This window comes from Anabrus simplex, chromosome 2, assembly GCF_040414725.1.
Source record: "Anabrus simplex isolate iqAnaSimp1 chromosome 2, ASM4041472v1, whole genome shotgun sequence".
NCBI lineage: Eukaryota > Metazoa > Arthropoda > Insecta > Orthoptera > Tettigoniidae > Anabrus > Anabrus simplex.
The window spans coordinates 1,224,492,956-1,224,506,415 of record NC_090266.1 but is presented as its reverse complement, the minus strand read 5'-3'; the positions used below and the strand labels follow the sequence as shown (position 1 = coordinate 1,224,506,415).

The 13,460-nt window shown below is 37.2% G+C and overlaps 1 protein-coding gene across 1 annotated transcript in view; it reads right to left on the bottom strand.

Annotated features, from left to right (window-relative positions):
• Positions 1 to 1,868: 1,868 nt before the first annotated feature.
• The window catches only part of Ptpmeg (protein tyrosine phosphatase Meg), a 502,744-nt gene continuing 491,152 nt past the window's right edge, over positions 1,869 to 13,460 (bottom strand). Inside the window, exon 19 of the mRNA XM_067142262.2 lies at positions 1,869 to 4,064. Within this exon, the coding sequence (XP_066998363.2) occupies positions 3,981 to 4,064 (84 nt within the window). The 3' untranslated portion in view covers positions 1,869 to 3,980. The remainder of the gene's footprint in view (positions 4,065 to 13,460) is intronic.

The window sequence follows — 13,460 nt, the reverse complement described above, 5'->3', positions numbered from 1 at the left end:
CTTCCAAATCGTACCAGAATCAACCAAGAAGCTAGAAATACAAGAGTTGCATCTTCGTGATTTGCTGGACGTTATGGAGAACGTGAAGCGTGAAATAGGAGGTATCCCAAGAAACCTCTGACTCTGTCTGAAAATCAAAACCTGGGCTACATCATGATAGCAGGTACTGATAATGTTTAACACCTATGTGCGCTCCCGAATTCAAGTACTGTTCTGTCACATCCATAGATGTAGAGAGAACATTCTCTACATTGAAGCTAATTTTAACAAACACCACAGATTTAAACCAGAAAACTTGCAGGAGACTGCTATAGCATACTGCAAAGCAAGTTATGGACAGAAAATGTAGGGTGTGCAGTGTAAACTGAAAGAGGAATGTGTATTTATGTGTGTTCCTTTATGTTAGTGTGTTTTTTTTTCCTAAAACCTTACTAATTGATGAATCATGTCACTAGGAGAACAGTGAACACTGATAGATTGATACGTCTCACAATGTTTGAACTAGTGGAACAGCCACAGATGTAAGTAGTGTTTTTTTTTGTTTTTCATTCATGATCATGATTTTATGTATTGGTGTGGGTGAATTGCGTGTATCTAGTAAAGGTAAGTTATGTTTGCATTTCGCACAAGTGTTTAATAGCATGAAGATAAGTGCATACTTAACACGTTCCTTGCAGTCTGGTCACCATGCGTCCCGAAACATGTTACTCTTATCCGTCGGTGTGAATCTCACAAAATTGCGGAGTAAGTAACTACGACCTAGTTAAAAATTTCTGATAACTAATGGCAACATTGTGTTCATATTGAAGTAAAGGATTGAGGCATACTGATAGCTTCGATTGGCCCACCGGTGACTTGGAGGAATTTTTTGTACCTTCCAAGCATATCACTTCGGGTCACCCTATGATCGGGTTGTTATGCAGAAATCACTTGCGCGGTTACGGTGAATGAAGCATACAATGTTGCTGCCTTTGGATGGAAGATTGCTGTTTAATACGAGAAGTACCAACTTTCTGATATCTTGTGTAACCTATTGCTTTCTACATTGCTCTCAGGTAAGCAGATATATTTTTTTCAAATTTTTATTTATTGGGGTAGTTCTTCATATGTTTATTATCTTCCGTAGATAATATTTACAAGCAAGTTCACGTTGTTCTTTTTAGGCACGGAGCCTCACATCTGACTCACCGGTGGCACAGAAAAGAAAAAGGTTTAGGACGGCACTGGATCGTGGACGAATTTGTCACGATTTGAAACAAAGTGATGACAGTGACTGTGATTTCTCTCCAGTATCTGATGATGACCCTATGTACAGCCTTGTCCTTTGTGATATTATTTTGTTACTAAGCATAATATGTAAATAATTAACATAAGCTTATCATATTCCCATAAAAACAGATCAATGAACAAGAGACTAACATTTACTTCTGGGGTCATTTCTGGGTCACGCACTTCTTGAATAAAAAAACCGTCACATACGTAAATACATCGGAATGTCTCCTCAACAATAACGCACACAACAAGTGCACCATCATTGTTTTGGATTTCATAGCAGGGACTAAGAAAAGTCAAATTCATCAGGTCAGCGGTGACCCGATGCTGCCGTTAGTTATTATCGGTTCGGGTCACCGACACAACGCAAAATTAAGTCATCAAAATTCACTGCCGCAGGGAACGTGTTAAATGCATAATTCACCACTTTTTGCAGCATAGTTGCATGCTTATATTGGTGATTTACATAGCATATAAATCCGATGTCTAGTGATAAAATACTTTCCAACAGATTATTGTCATAACAAATCTGCATGGATGGCATGTGATATTTTCAGGACTTGGTTCCATGATAAGTTTGTTCCACGGGTTAGAGATTTTTCGGCATCCAAAGGCTGCCATCAAAGGCCATCCTTTTTCTTGATAATGCACCCTCTCACTCTGTTGATACGGAGTTGAAATCAGAGAACGGAAACATTTTTGTTTCCTATTTGCCGCCTAAGGTAACATCATTAATTCAGCCGATGGTCCAAAGCGTCATCGCAACCTTTAAGGCGCATTATAAATGGGAAATTCTAGGCCTCTTACTTTCCAAAAAAAACGTTGATGGTTGAGTTCTGGAAAAAAAACTTTGAAGAGCTTGCCGGTGATTTTCTTTTTTTCTTTTTGCTAATTGCTTTACGTCGCACCGACAGATAGGTCTTATGGCGACGATGGGACAGGAGAGGGCTAGGAGTGGGAAGGAACCGGCCGTGGCCTTAATTAAGGTACAGCTCCAGCATTTGCCTGGTGTGAAAATGGGAAACCATGGAAAACCATCTTCAGGGCTGCCGATAGTGGGGTTCGAACCTACTATCTCCCGAATACTGGATACTGGCCGCACTTAAGCGACTGCAGCTATCGAGCTCGGTCCGGTGATTTTCATGGGTTCACTAATGAAGATGAAAAAATAACAATCATTTTGGAGAACTGGATGAAAGTAACATTAAGGTGTGGTTTCATATTGACAATCTATTTCCTGGGCATCATATTTTAACTGATGATGAAATAGTAACTAAATGTGTGAACCGGAATTCGGCAGTCAGCTGTAAAGTGACGAGTGAAAGTGAGGGTGATGGGGAAGAAGAGTGCGTCACAAACAGTCGTGTACTGCTTCAGACCGTACTGGAGTCAGCTGAAATTTTACTGGAATTCTTGGAGCAAGAGGACGATACAGATTATTTGGACATTCATGTAATTAGAAAGTTCAGAATGGATATAAAGAACAAAATAAGTTGTAGGAGAGAGTAAAGAAAAAGTAATGGATTTTTTTAAAGCAGCTTAAATGATACCAGGTAAATTAATTTATTCATGCTCTGCTGGTAATTTACGTGAATATTTACTATGTATTATTGTTGCATTGACTACATTTTGGTTTTAAACAGGGTTTCATGCACTGCGTTTTAAGGAAATACAGTAGGTATTTTATGTACTTAAAAAACATTAAAATTAGTAATACAAATTATCCGTTTTTTCTGATTAACCGTTCACCCTTTCCCAGGCATTAGAACAGATAATCAAAGTTATAATGTATATATTTACTGGACAAGAATTTCCGTAGATGTGTCCCTCTGTACCAGAATTTTCATTAAAGGAGGCCAGCTGCCTTAATGTTACATCTCAAATAACAATAATCGTAAACATCATTATCATCATCACCCTCTCTCTATTCTTCATGTCAGAGGTAAATACAAAACAGCTAATAATGCAGCAGTTTTTGCCTAGCATTAATATCTACCTAATGATTAAAATACATTTCCTTGAAATAATCCTTGTAAATTACGTGAGGTTCAGCTGAGATTCTATGTAGTTAAGCTGATGTTCTTCCAGAGAAAGCATGTATTTTCAAAAACTTCAATTTGTCTGGAGTTTACTACTACACACAGCTCTACTTAACTTGCTTTCAACCTACAGGATGAAGTCAGGAATATGCTGAGGCCTGCCATATGACTCTGGGGTATAGCTAAATAATTATGGACAATTACTTAAAAAAAAACCTGACAAGATAAACCAGACACCTCACAAGCCTTTGCTTCATCCACATGCAGTCACCGGGAACTGGAACCCGTTTATAGCACGATGCATAATCTTACACAAACTATTCTATTTCACATAAAATCAAACAATTTCTTTTATGATGAAATACATTTTGAGAATAAGGTATATGTCAAACACCTAGTTCAGCAAAGGAAACCCACGTTTAGAGAATGACATGCCATAACAATTCAGCTATACTCTACAAGTCTAGCACAGAACTTCCAGCACCGTACAAGTCACTGAACACAGCAAGAGACACTTCCAATGATTTACCTCGCAAGTACTTAGCTACAGAGTGTTGTAATGATTCCTATACCAAAAGGAATACAGACTGACATCTGATGAACATCTTGGGAGGAAATATGGCACTCCAGTTGCTCATATTATTCTCCACCATAGAAGAACAACATCTCTCATCTTTGGAATTCTGGAAGAGGTTTCACTATTCCTTCTGTGTACGCTCGATGAACACTTTCACACACAAATCTATACTGTGCCTGAAAAAAGAAGAATACAAAATAAATTCCACAGAAAATGTATTCAACTAAAGTCAATGACGACACAAAAATCACACATTTTGAACAGAGAAAACCTTCCATTTGGAAATTAATTTCTGCAACAACTTAGCAAAACACACAGAAATGAGATGTCAATTTACAAATAATGTAAGGTATTATTTCTTAGTTTACTGTGAGCCGAATATTTATCTAAATACGAAAGAGAGTGAGAGCAGTGACTTATCATGTAAGCACACATGAAAGAAGGACATGATATCAGCCTTCATCAGTGGAGGTTAAATAATGGTAGTGTTCACCGTTGACAGGCAGATGCTGATGCGAGCTAGATGGGGAGGGGGGAATAGGCAAGACAAGTGAAAAAAAAAAAAAGAAAAGGAGCAGCTATGTAATGTTAAAGCTGGGTGCTTCCTTAGACCTGAGTACCAGTTTATGTCCAAATTTGGAACATCTGAGGGCAAGAAGGTGGGACGATAGGAGTAAATGTCCAAGGACCTTAACTGTGAAACAATAATTAAATGTGGTTCAAGAAAGCCAGGTGTGAATGGGGACAGGAAGACTCCTGCTATGGGTTTAAGACACTGTAGTGGCCACATATTCCTTTGGCAACAGTATTGGTAGCTACGCCAATGCAGAAAGCTGGTGTGTGATGTTGGATGAAGTGCAGTCATGATGGCGTTGTATGGGGTAAGACTTGTTGGTGATGCTACTGTGTATATATAGACAGCAGGTCTTGCAGCAGTTGTGTTCACACTGAAAAGAGCCACAAAGGGGGGAAAGGATGAGTGTTTTTGAGGCTTGGTGGGCGACAGTGTGAATGTGACTGCTGGGTTCTTCATAAAATCACTGATTTGGGGGTGAGGATGGGAGAAAACTGAATGCTTGTTTTAAAATGTGAACTGGGTTAGGCTGCTCAGGAAATCTGGTGGTCAACCAATTTGATGTGGTAACCCCTAGCAGTACAGGTCTTCCTAAGGTGGTGGTTGTAGGAGGCTTGGGTGTTAGGGGTTGAACAAATCGTCCCAGATGGCAAGGCTGACTGGTAGAGATTGTTTCTTGTGACACGGGTGAAAAATGTTGTAAAGGAGATACTGTTGATGGTTAGTGGGAGTGATGTGTACCGAGGTATTGAGAGGAGTGGGGGAGATCAGCCAAAAAATATGAATGACACTGCAGAAATGAGTCAAGTAGGTTTGGTTCATGGAGCCACAGGAGAAAGATACCATCAACGAACTTCCACCAGACTAGGTGTTGGAGAAGCTCACAGTAGCAAGGAAATCCTCATTTCCTATGAAATAATTGCCATAGGAGCGGGCCATTCTGGTTTCCAGAGCAGTGCCTCAAATCTAGTGAAATAATTACTCCTTGAATTTGAAAACGTTGTGGGTTAAGATGTATTGCATGAGGTAGATGAGGAAGGAAGTACGGGTCACGGCACTTATGTTCAAGAAAGACTCATTGACTAAGTCCATCAGTGTGTGTGGAATAGTGGTGTATAGTGAGGTGACATCAGTGGAGACTAGAAAGCAATCTGAGGGGAGAGATATGGGAAGAGTGGCAAGACTTTCTAGAAAATGACCCGTTCTTGAATGTACAGGTCAAAGGAATGTAGGTCAACCAGGACTGAAATGAGTATTGTGAAAGAACCTTGACTGGACATGATGTGATGTCCAAAGATGCACAAATGCACAGTTGGTGGTGATGCCAATATTCAGAATTTAAAGGGGGGGGGGTCCTTACCTATATTTGAATTAATTATGGTTGATATAAGTTAGTAAAGTTTTTGAACACATCTGAAAGAAAAAAAAAAAAAGAAAAAGAAAAAGATTTTTGAGATGAGTGCCTTATGGATCTTAGGAAGCATGTGAAACTTGGGAATATGGGGCTGATTTGGGATGAGAAGACTGTTAGAAGTTTCAGACTGACATTCTTGTTCCTCATAATTTGACGCAGGCAGCTAATTAAGTTTGTGATCATGTGGGGGCTGCAGCTGAAACTTCTTAACCCATATCTTTCTTTTAGATGTACTCTGTCCACATGTGCTTACACTGAAAGTTGTTGCACTCATCTGTTTCCTGTATATATGAACGGTATTTCACCTAAAATGTTACACCAAAATAACTTCTAATCCATGGAAGGTATTGATATTCCGCTTTTACATTCTTAAATGGAGGTAAGGGGCTCATGAAATATTGTGCCACATTTTCCATGGGATTATTAATAATGGAGATATGGGCAGCAACTTTAATTTTTAAATGGAGCTTCAACAATTTCTGACACTAACAAAAAAGTTTGTAGTGTCAGACGTATCATACATCGTACAATTACTTTTTGAAATATCAATAGCACTGCAGTTTTCGTTTCTAGTGGCTGAGAGCAGGCTATTTCCTTGTGATCCCAGCCACACAACTGGTATTCATGTCTCATAAATACAATGTCATGTATCCCTTGGATTTTCAATATGTTTATGACATATCAATTCATTTTTATTCAATTTATAACTGTCAGGTTCTTCAGTCTGCCGAAACAACATGTCTCAAGTCATCGTAATATGGACTTTTCTGCTAGTGTCAGAAATTTCTATAGTTCAATTAAAAAAATTAAGTTGATAGAATATAGATATCTTCAACGGATTAGAAGTTATTTTGGTGTAACATCTTAGGTAATAAACCCTGTATATATTTTGCTCCAGTTAGCTTTTTTTAGAAACGATTCTTATAACATACATTATACAGTAAAATCCCTTGGTTAAACACTATATTTTCTTATAAATAGTGAGAGTTCCCGTAGATAAAAAGATGGTATTTATGAAACGTGGACATGTTCCCACGAGCTCACATTGTTTGAAGTTAACTGTCTACTTCTCCAATACCGTTCGCAACCCTGTTAAGAACCATTACTCTCGTCATTATTCCATATTGAAAAATAGCTAATCACAAAGTTTATACAAGGAGTAATTTTAATACCACCTATTCAATACAATTTATTCAATACAATTTATTGTGTAGGTGGTATTAAAATTACTCCTTGTATAAACTTTGTGTTCCTGTTGAGAACTGAGCAAGTCACTGACTTATGGGACCTACAGAATCCCACTTTTCACTGATGGATCATTAACACGATTACCATCAATATCAAGAGGTATAAGGAAAGGTACAAATGGGAATGCCTCAGTAGGCAAGCAAGGCGGGACGGGATGGATGTGTTACCAGTTACAGTACCACAAAAAAAAGTATTCTGTGAGAGAGGTATTTGATTGGCACGGCTGCTTACCGGCGAGCAGAAACAAAACAAACTGAACTAGTCTATCAGAAGACAAGTAGCTGTCCACTGGTGTAGGAACTGGTGTTGAATGCTGGAAAGTATTCGCGTTATGTGTTATCTTTCGTGATGTGCTAGCTCGTCAACATTTTCTAGAGTTGTACACACACAGATACTATGTATTTGAAAGACATTTTAGTATGTGTTTTACAGTAATGCTGAAGAAGGAATATTCTGTTGATTTACGACAAGCTGTCTTAAATGCACTTAAGTGGGCGTTAACCTGATAACAATCAGGAATGCTAATTTTTCCACAAAAATATCAAAAATTAAGTACGCAGTAAACCTAAGCAAAAACTGGAGCATAACTTAAGCAATCAATTATGTTTCAAATGGTGTGCATAAATACTGTGTTTTACATCATATGTTACTAATTCTTAATAATTAGTAATAAATATTTTATCACCTCACTAAACACAATGTACCTTTTCAAGCCAACCAACAAATTCAGTCACCTGGGACTCTGTATTTATTCTTTTATAAGTTGCTTTAACAATCAGAATCTAATACTTTTTGAATTAACTTAGTTTTTCATTATTAATAATATCTGAATTAAAACTATTTTATACAAAAAGTAAACATCTCCTTGACATTCTAAATGATTAAAATCGTTTGAAGGGACGTAAAATATACGTAAACAAATTCAAGTTAAAGAACAAATGGTTCGAGAAAAAGGTACATTGTACCCGAGAAAAAACTAATTTGTGAGAAAATGTATAGAACAAATGACCTGCACAACAAGTACACTAACTCAGTTGATGCACTGAAGTGCTCAACGTACAGATTCAAATGGTCAAACAACATGAAAACATTAAATAATATCCTTGATGTGGATGGCCTCAGAATGACACACGAAAAGAAGACAATCATCCATAGGCTATCAGTGGTAGATCCTAAATAATCAGCCAGGGCAATTAGGGAAGAGTTAAAAGAAAACCGTGGACTAAGGTTTGCAATATGTAAACCTAGCATCTAGCAGCTGCAGCTGCAGATCTACACAGTATGCAACCGCTGGTTAACACGAAGAATAGAAGACCAGATGACTACTCCAAAGTGATGAGAGCAAGTTCAGTTTGTTCTCTCATCTGATGGTATCCAGACGTTTGACAACCGATCAACAAATGGGACGACAAAATGTATCGAACACCCACTATATATATATATATTTTAGAATATTTGTTTTATGTCACACCGACATGGACAGGAATTATGGTGATGATGGGCTAGGAAAGGCCTAGGAGTGGCAAGGAAGCAGCCATGGCCTTAATTAACCTTTAGAATGCCAAATACAATCTGGTTGCCTTTCAGAAAAATGGCCAAAATTGCCAGATATGATCTAATTGTATTGTCGGATTTCTTAACTTAGCGTTCTACTTAGAAGACAGATGAGATTGTATCTGTGTCAAGACCAACTAGATAGTTCAAGCTAACTTTTCTTTGACCGTACTGATTTTTCTGAAGGCCATGGATATAAACAAATGAATACTCATTGGGTGATATGAATAAACCGGAGACGTATCTCTTGTCTCATAAATATTAAGACATGTCTCAAATGTATATGAATAAAAAAGCGATGTCTCAGCAGTGACCTTTGCTCCTTGAGACACAGCTCGTTAGCAGATTCTCCCGGAGACACATCTCCAAATGTATACGAATAAACTGGAGTTTTGTCTCTCTGAATGGAGACTGGTCTCAGAATTTCTTGAGACAGCCCAGAAGGTGACTCAAGCCGATAGAATCAGGCTGAAAACGTGATGGCGGAGTTTATGATGGCTTTACAACGGAGAAGAAAAATTTATAAAGCACGAAGAAATTCTCTCGAACATGATTATAAAGATCTCTACCGTTACTGGAAAGAAAATGTGGAATGGTTAGCACATTTTCTGGAGCCAATACACGAGATATTCATCTAACAATAATGATAAAGATGATGACGATGATAGCCATCTGCGATAGGATTTACATGCATCATAAAGTCTAAGATGTTCAAAATCAAACCAGAAATATGCAAAACCGTGCAACATACAATTCTGATAATTTTCTTAGTAATTATTAAATTAATTTAATTATTCTTAATCTATTCTATATTTGTGATTTTTTCTGTACGTTAACATTTTTCTATTCACAAAATACGACCAACATTTTATAAATGAAATTAATTCACAATCACGGAAAAGGCCGAAACAAAACATAGCTATGTTTAAGATATGACCTACAATTATTCAAGGCTTTCATTATTCACTTTGTTCTGCTCCTTAGCTGAATGGTCAGCGTGGTACTTTTCGGTTCAGGGGGCCCCTGGGTTCGATTCGCTTTAACCTTAAATCCTCAACAGTCCTGCAACTCACACACAACACTATCCTCCACTACAATAACACAGCAGATGACACCCATCCTCGTCGGGGGTCTGCCTTACAAGGGCAGTACCAGGCCAGAAATAGCCACACGAAATTATCTATAATAATAATAATAATAATAATAATAATAATAATAATAATTATTATTATTATTATTATTATTATTCACATTGTGATATCTGGAAGGATATTTTTTTCAAGTCTGAAAATTATCGCTCTCTATCACATGTTGGCCAAATGGTATTGAACGAATGTGCGAGTATCTTTGGTCCTGGTGTAAGCTACCCCATTTATGTTTAAGTGCCGTAAAATTCCCTGCCCATGCCTTTTTCAATTGCACTGTTTCTAAGTTTATTTAAAAGTTTCAACCGGCGGCTCGTGCCCTTGAAAAAAATATGCTGTAACTGGTTTCACAACATTTAACAGATTCGCATAATGACGTTATTCGGCCAATGATTTGTTGCCTCTATGAGTGCTGCTCTTTCTCAACCATCGCACCAAAATCTCACTTGCGCCGAATACCACGAGGGAAGCATTTGGTTTGGATCAGACAGATTTTGATGAAACTTCCACGAATTGTCAATCTACCTGTCTTAAATTTATTGCTGATATTCACTTTGTCATAAAATCAACAATATTGTTATAATTAATTGCTAAAGAAAAGCTGGGTGGTTTGCAGCTGTATTGACCTCGCGTATGCACTGATAGTTCTATTTTAAAGTTACATTAAACAGTGCGCTATAGAGTGAAAATTAGATTTTGACAACATGAAGGGAATGTCTTGCTCGTCAAACCCATTTTACTAACATGCAAAGTATATGAATATTTCAAAATATTAGGCTTTTAATACTTCTTTGTCGTTTACAATTGAAGCTAAAATATGTAATATGAAATCCTCGTCATTTGTATATAAACTTGCATGCTATAAATAGCCTTAAACTTTCGGATTCTTGTTGAGAGTGATTCATTTTGTCACACTGCGGGTAACCTATATAACAACGTCAATCATGCAGCGATATTCTGATGTCTTAATTGATCATCCTACCATGTTTCATTGAAATCGCTGCCATCTACACACCACGTTCCATGTACAACTGGAGCAAAAATTTACTGTCAATAAATACCGGTACGAAAATGTTATTTCACGGCAGAACGGTTATCACCATTGAGTTCCGGATGTCTATAGCTCATCATGTTACTAAGTTTCATTGCAATTTGTCCGGTCCAAATCAAACAACTCCCTTGTTAGTTATATTCATTAATGAATATGGATAGAATTTTGTATTACTTCTATGCTTTGAAAGTTTGAAATTTAGACAGTTTATGCAACAGTATATAGGTATTGGTTGTATATTATATATCGGGTGAGTTGGCCGTGTTGTTAGGGGCGCACGGCTGTGAGCTTACATCCTGGAGGTAGTGGGTTCAAGCCCCACTGTCGGGAACCGTGAATATCGTTTTCCGTGGTTTCCCATTTTCACACCAGGCAAATGCTGGAACTGTACCTTAAGGCCATGGTCGCTTCCATCCCACTCCTAAACCTGTCCCATCATCGCCATAAGACCTATCTATGTCGGTGCGACGTAAAACAAATTGTAGAAAAAGTACATTATATGCAGAAACACCCCTAGCTATGCACAGGTATGATCAATAAACTCCTCATATTCGTGAAGAATGAAGTACGAAGCGTGTTTAAAAAGTGTTTGAATGAATTTCAATGACCACAGAAAATGATGCATTTGTATGTGGATCCTAAATGTGATAAATACAGTGTAACTTCTTACACAATATCTTGAAGGAAACTTACAAGAAAAGAAACCTTAAATCAGTCGTTCCCAAGCTGGGGTTCAAGTTTACCAAGTGTACGAGCCACTACGTTTATGTAAGCCTAGAAAGAATTTAAATAAGAACTAGTGATTACTGAATATTGATAGGTAGAATAGGCTCCCAAGTGAAACATAACTAAAGAAGAAGAAGAAAAGTCTGTCAAGAACTATTCTAAATGAAAAAAATATCGGTGGGTGTTCCATTTCGGTTGTACTTGTTTGTTCTGATCTTTTCTCCCTTTCATGTAAAAGATTTTCCATTTGCAGTTGCAAAATCTGTTTTTGCACTGAAATGAGTTCTTCTGTATTTTTGAGAACACACTGTCGCTTTTAAATCTAACACTTTCATCTGTTCCAACAAAACCACTCTTCGTAGCTCTCTGATTGTTAATTTACTAGTCAGCTGACAGATACCAGAGCCAGTGTGCGAGACTCATCTCAAGCGGAAGGAGACAAGTCTCGTTAGCGAGAAACAAACTTAATACATGACGAGTTCTGTCTCGCAAGTGACTTCCATCTCAAATGTAAATAAACAACGTGACAAAGAAATTCTGAGTTATTTGCTGGAATCTGATGAAGAAAATGATAGTGAACTCTCAGAATTGAATGGTAGCGAGTCCGATGTGTATCCAAGTGAAAATAGTGATACTAACGACGATAGTGATAGTGAAAATCATTCAGTGAATTTTGGCAGTGCTGCACAACATAATGAGTCGAATGAAATACCTGGCTGTAAATTTGATGAAATAAAAGACGGTGATGCAGGTAATATTCCTACTCATTTATTTACATATTGCAAACTTCCTGGGCCTAAACATTGTCCTTCTAAAGACTCTGAACCCGTGAACTATTTTGATTTTTTTTTTTTTTTTTTTTTTTTTACAGTTTGTCTGCTAACAATTGTTACCGAAACAAATATGTAGGTATGTTAAACAAATATTACAGTCTTGTGGAACTATTTCAACCTCTTATAGACTCAACCAGTGGAAAGACAGAAATATGGCTGAAATGAAGGCATTTATTTGTGTTATTTTGAACATGGGAATAATCAGGAAACCAGACATAAGTTGCATTCAACATGGTTTTCAGCAATGTTTCCTAGGAATCATCCTGGCTATGACCCCACAGGTAAATTTCAGATGTTGACAGACCATACAAGTTATGTTTCTGGGTATCAATACACACCACACTAGCAAATCAGCATTGCTGAGTCTTATAGATAGCAAATCACACTCAAGATTGATTTAATAACTGCCTAATAAGCACCACCATCGGTGTGGAGTGGAACTATGGATGCTTTGTGCTTCAGTGGTCAACTATTGTCTTTCTTTCCTTGTACACAAAGGAGCAAAGTCACCTTCTGAAAAAGAAGAGATAAAGAAAAATGGGTTAGGATATTATGCTGTGGTCAATCTCCTAAATCTTGTTAATTACTTACACAGAGGTTTTCATGTTTTTTTGTGACAATTTTTCTGTTTCAATCCCCTTAGCACAGTTTCGGTATTCAGCTGGAACATTTTTCACTGGAAACATTCTTACAAACAGAAAATTTATTCCAAAGCAACTGCTCATGCAGTTTTCAGTAGGTCAGATTCTGTTTTTTTGGGATAAATTTCTCCTCCTTTGTGGGTTCAGAGAGGAAAAATCTCAGAAAAACCAGGTGCTTCTTCTCAGCAGACATTCTTTAGGAACTACTTCAGAAAAATCAACTAGAAAGAAGAAAACTGTCAAAAAAACCTCCTGTTTTTGAATATAATAAATTCATGGGTGGAATTGATTCAAATGATATGATGTATGTTGTAATAATTTGATGAATACTAAAAAATAAAATCATGAATAATATATAAAAAAAAAATGTAAATAAATGACATTAC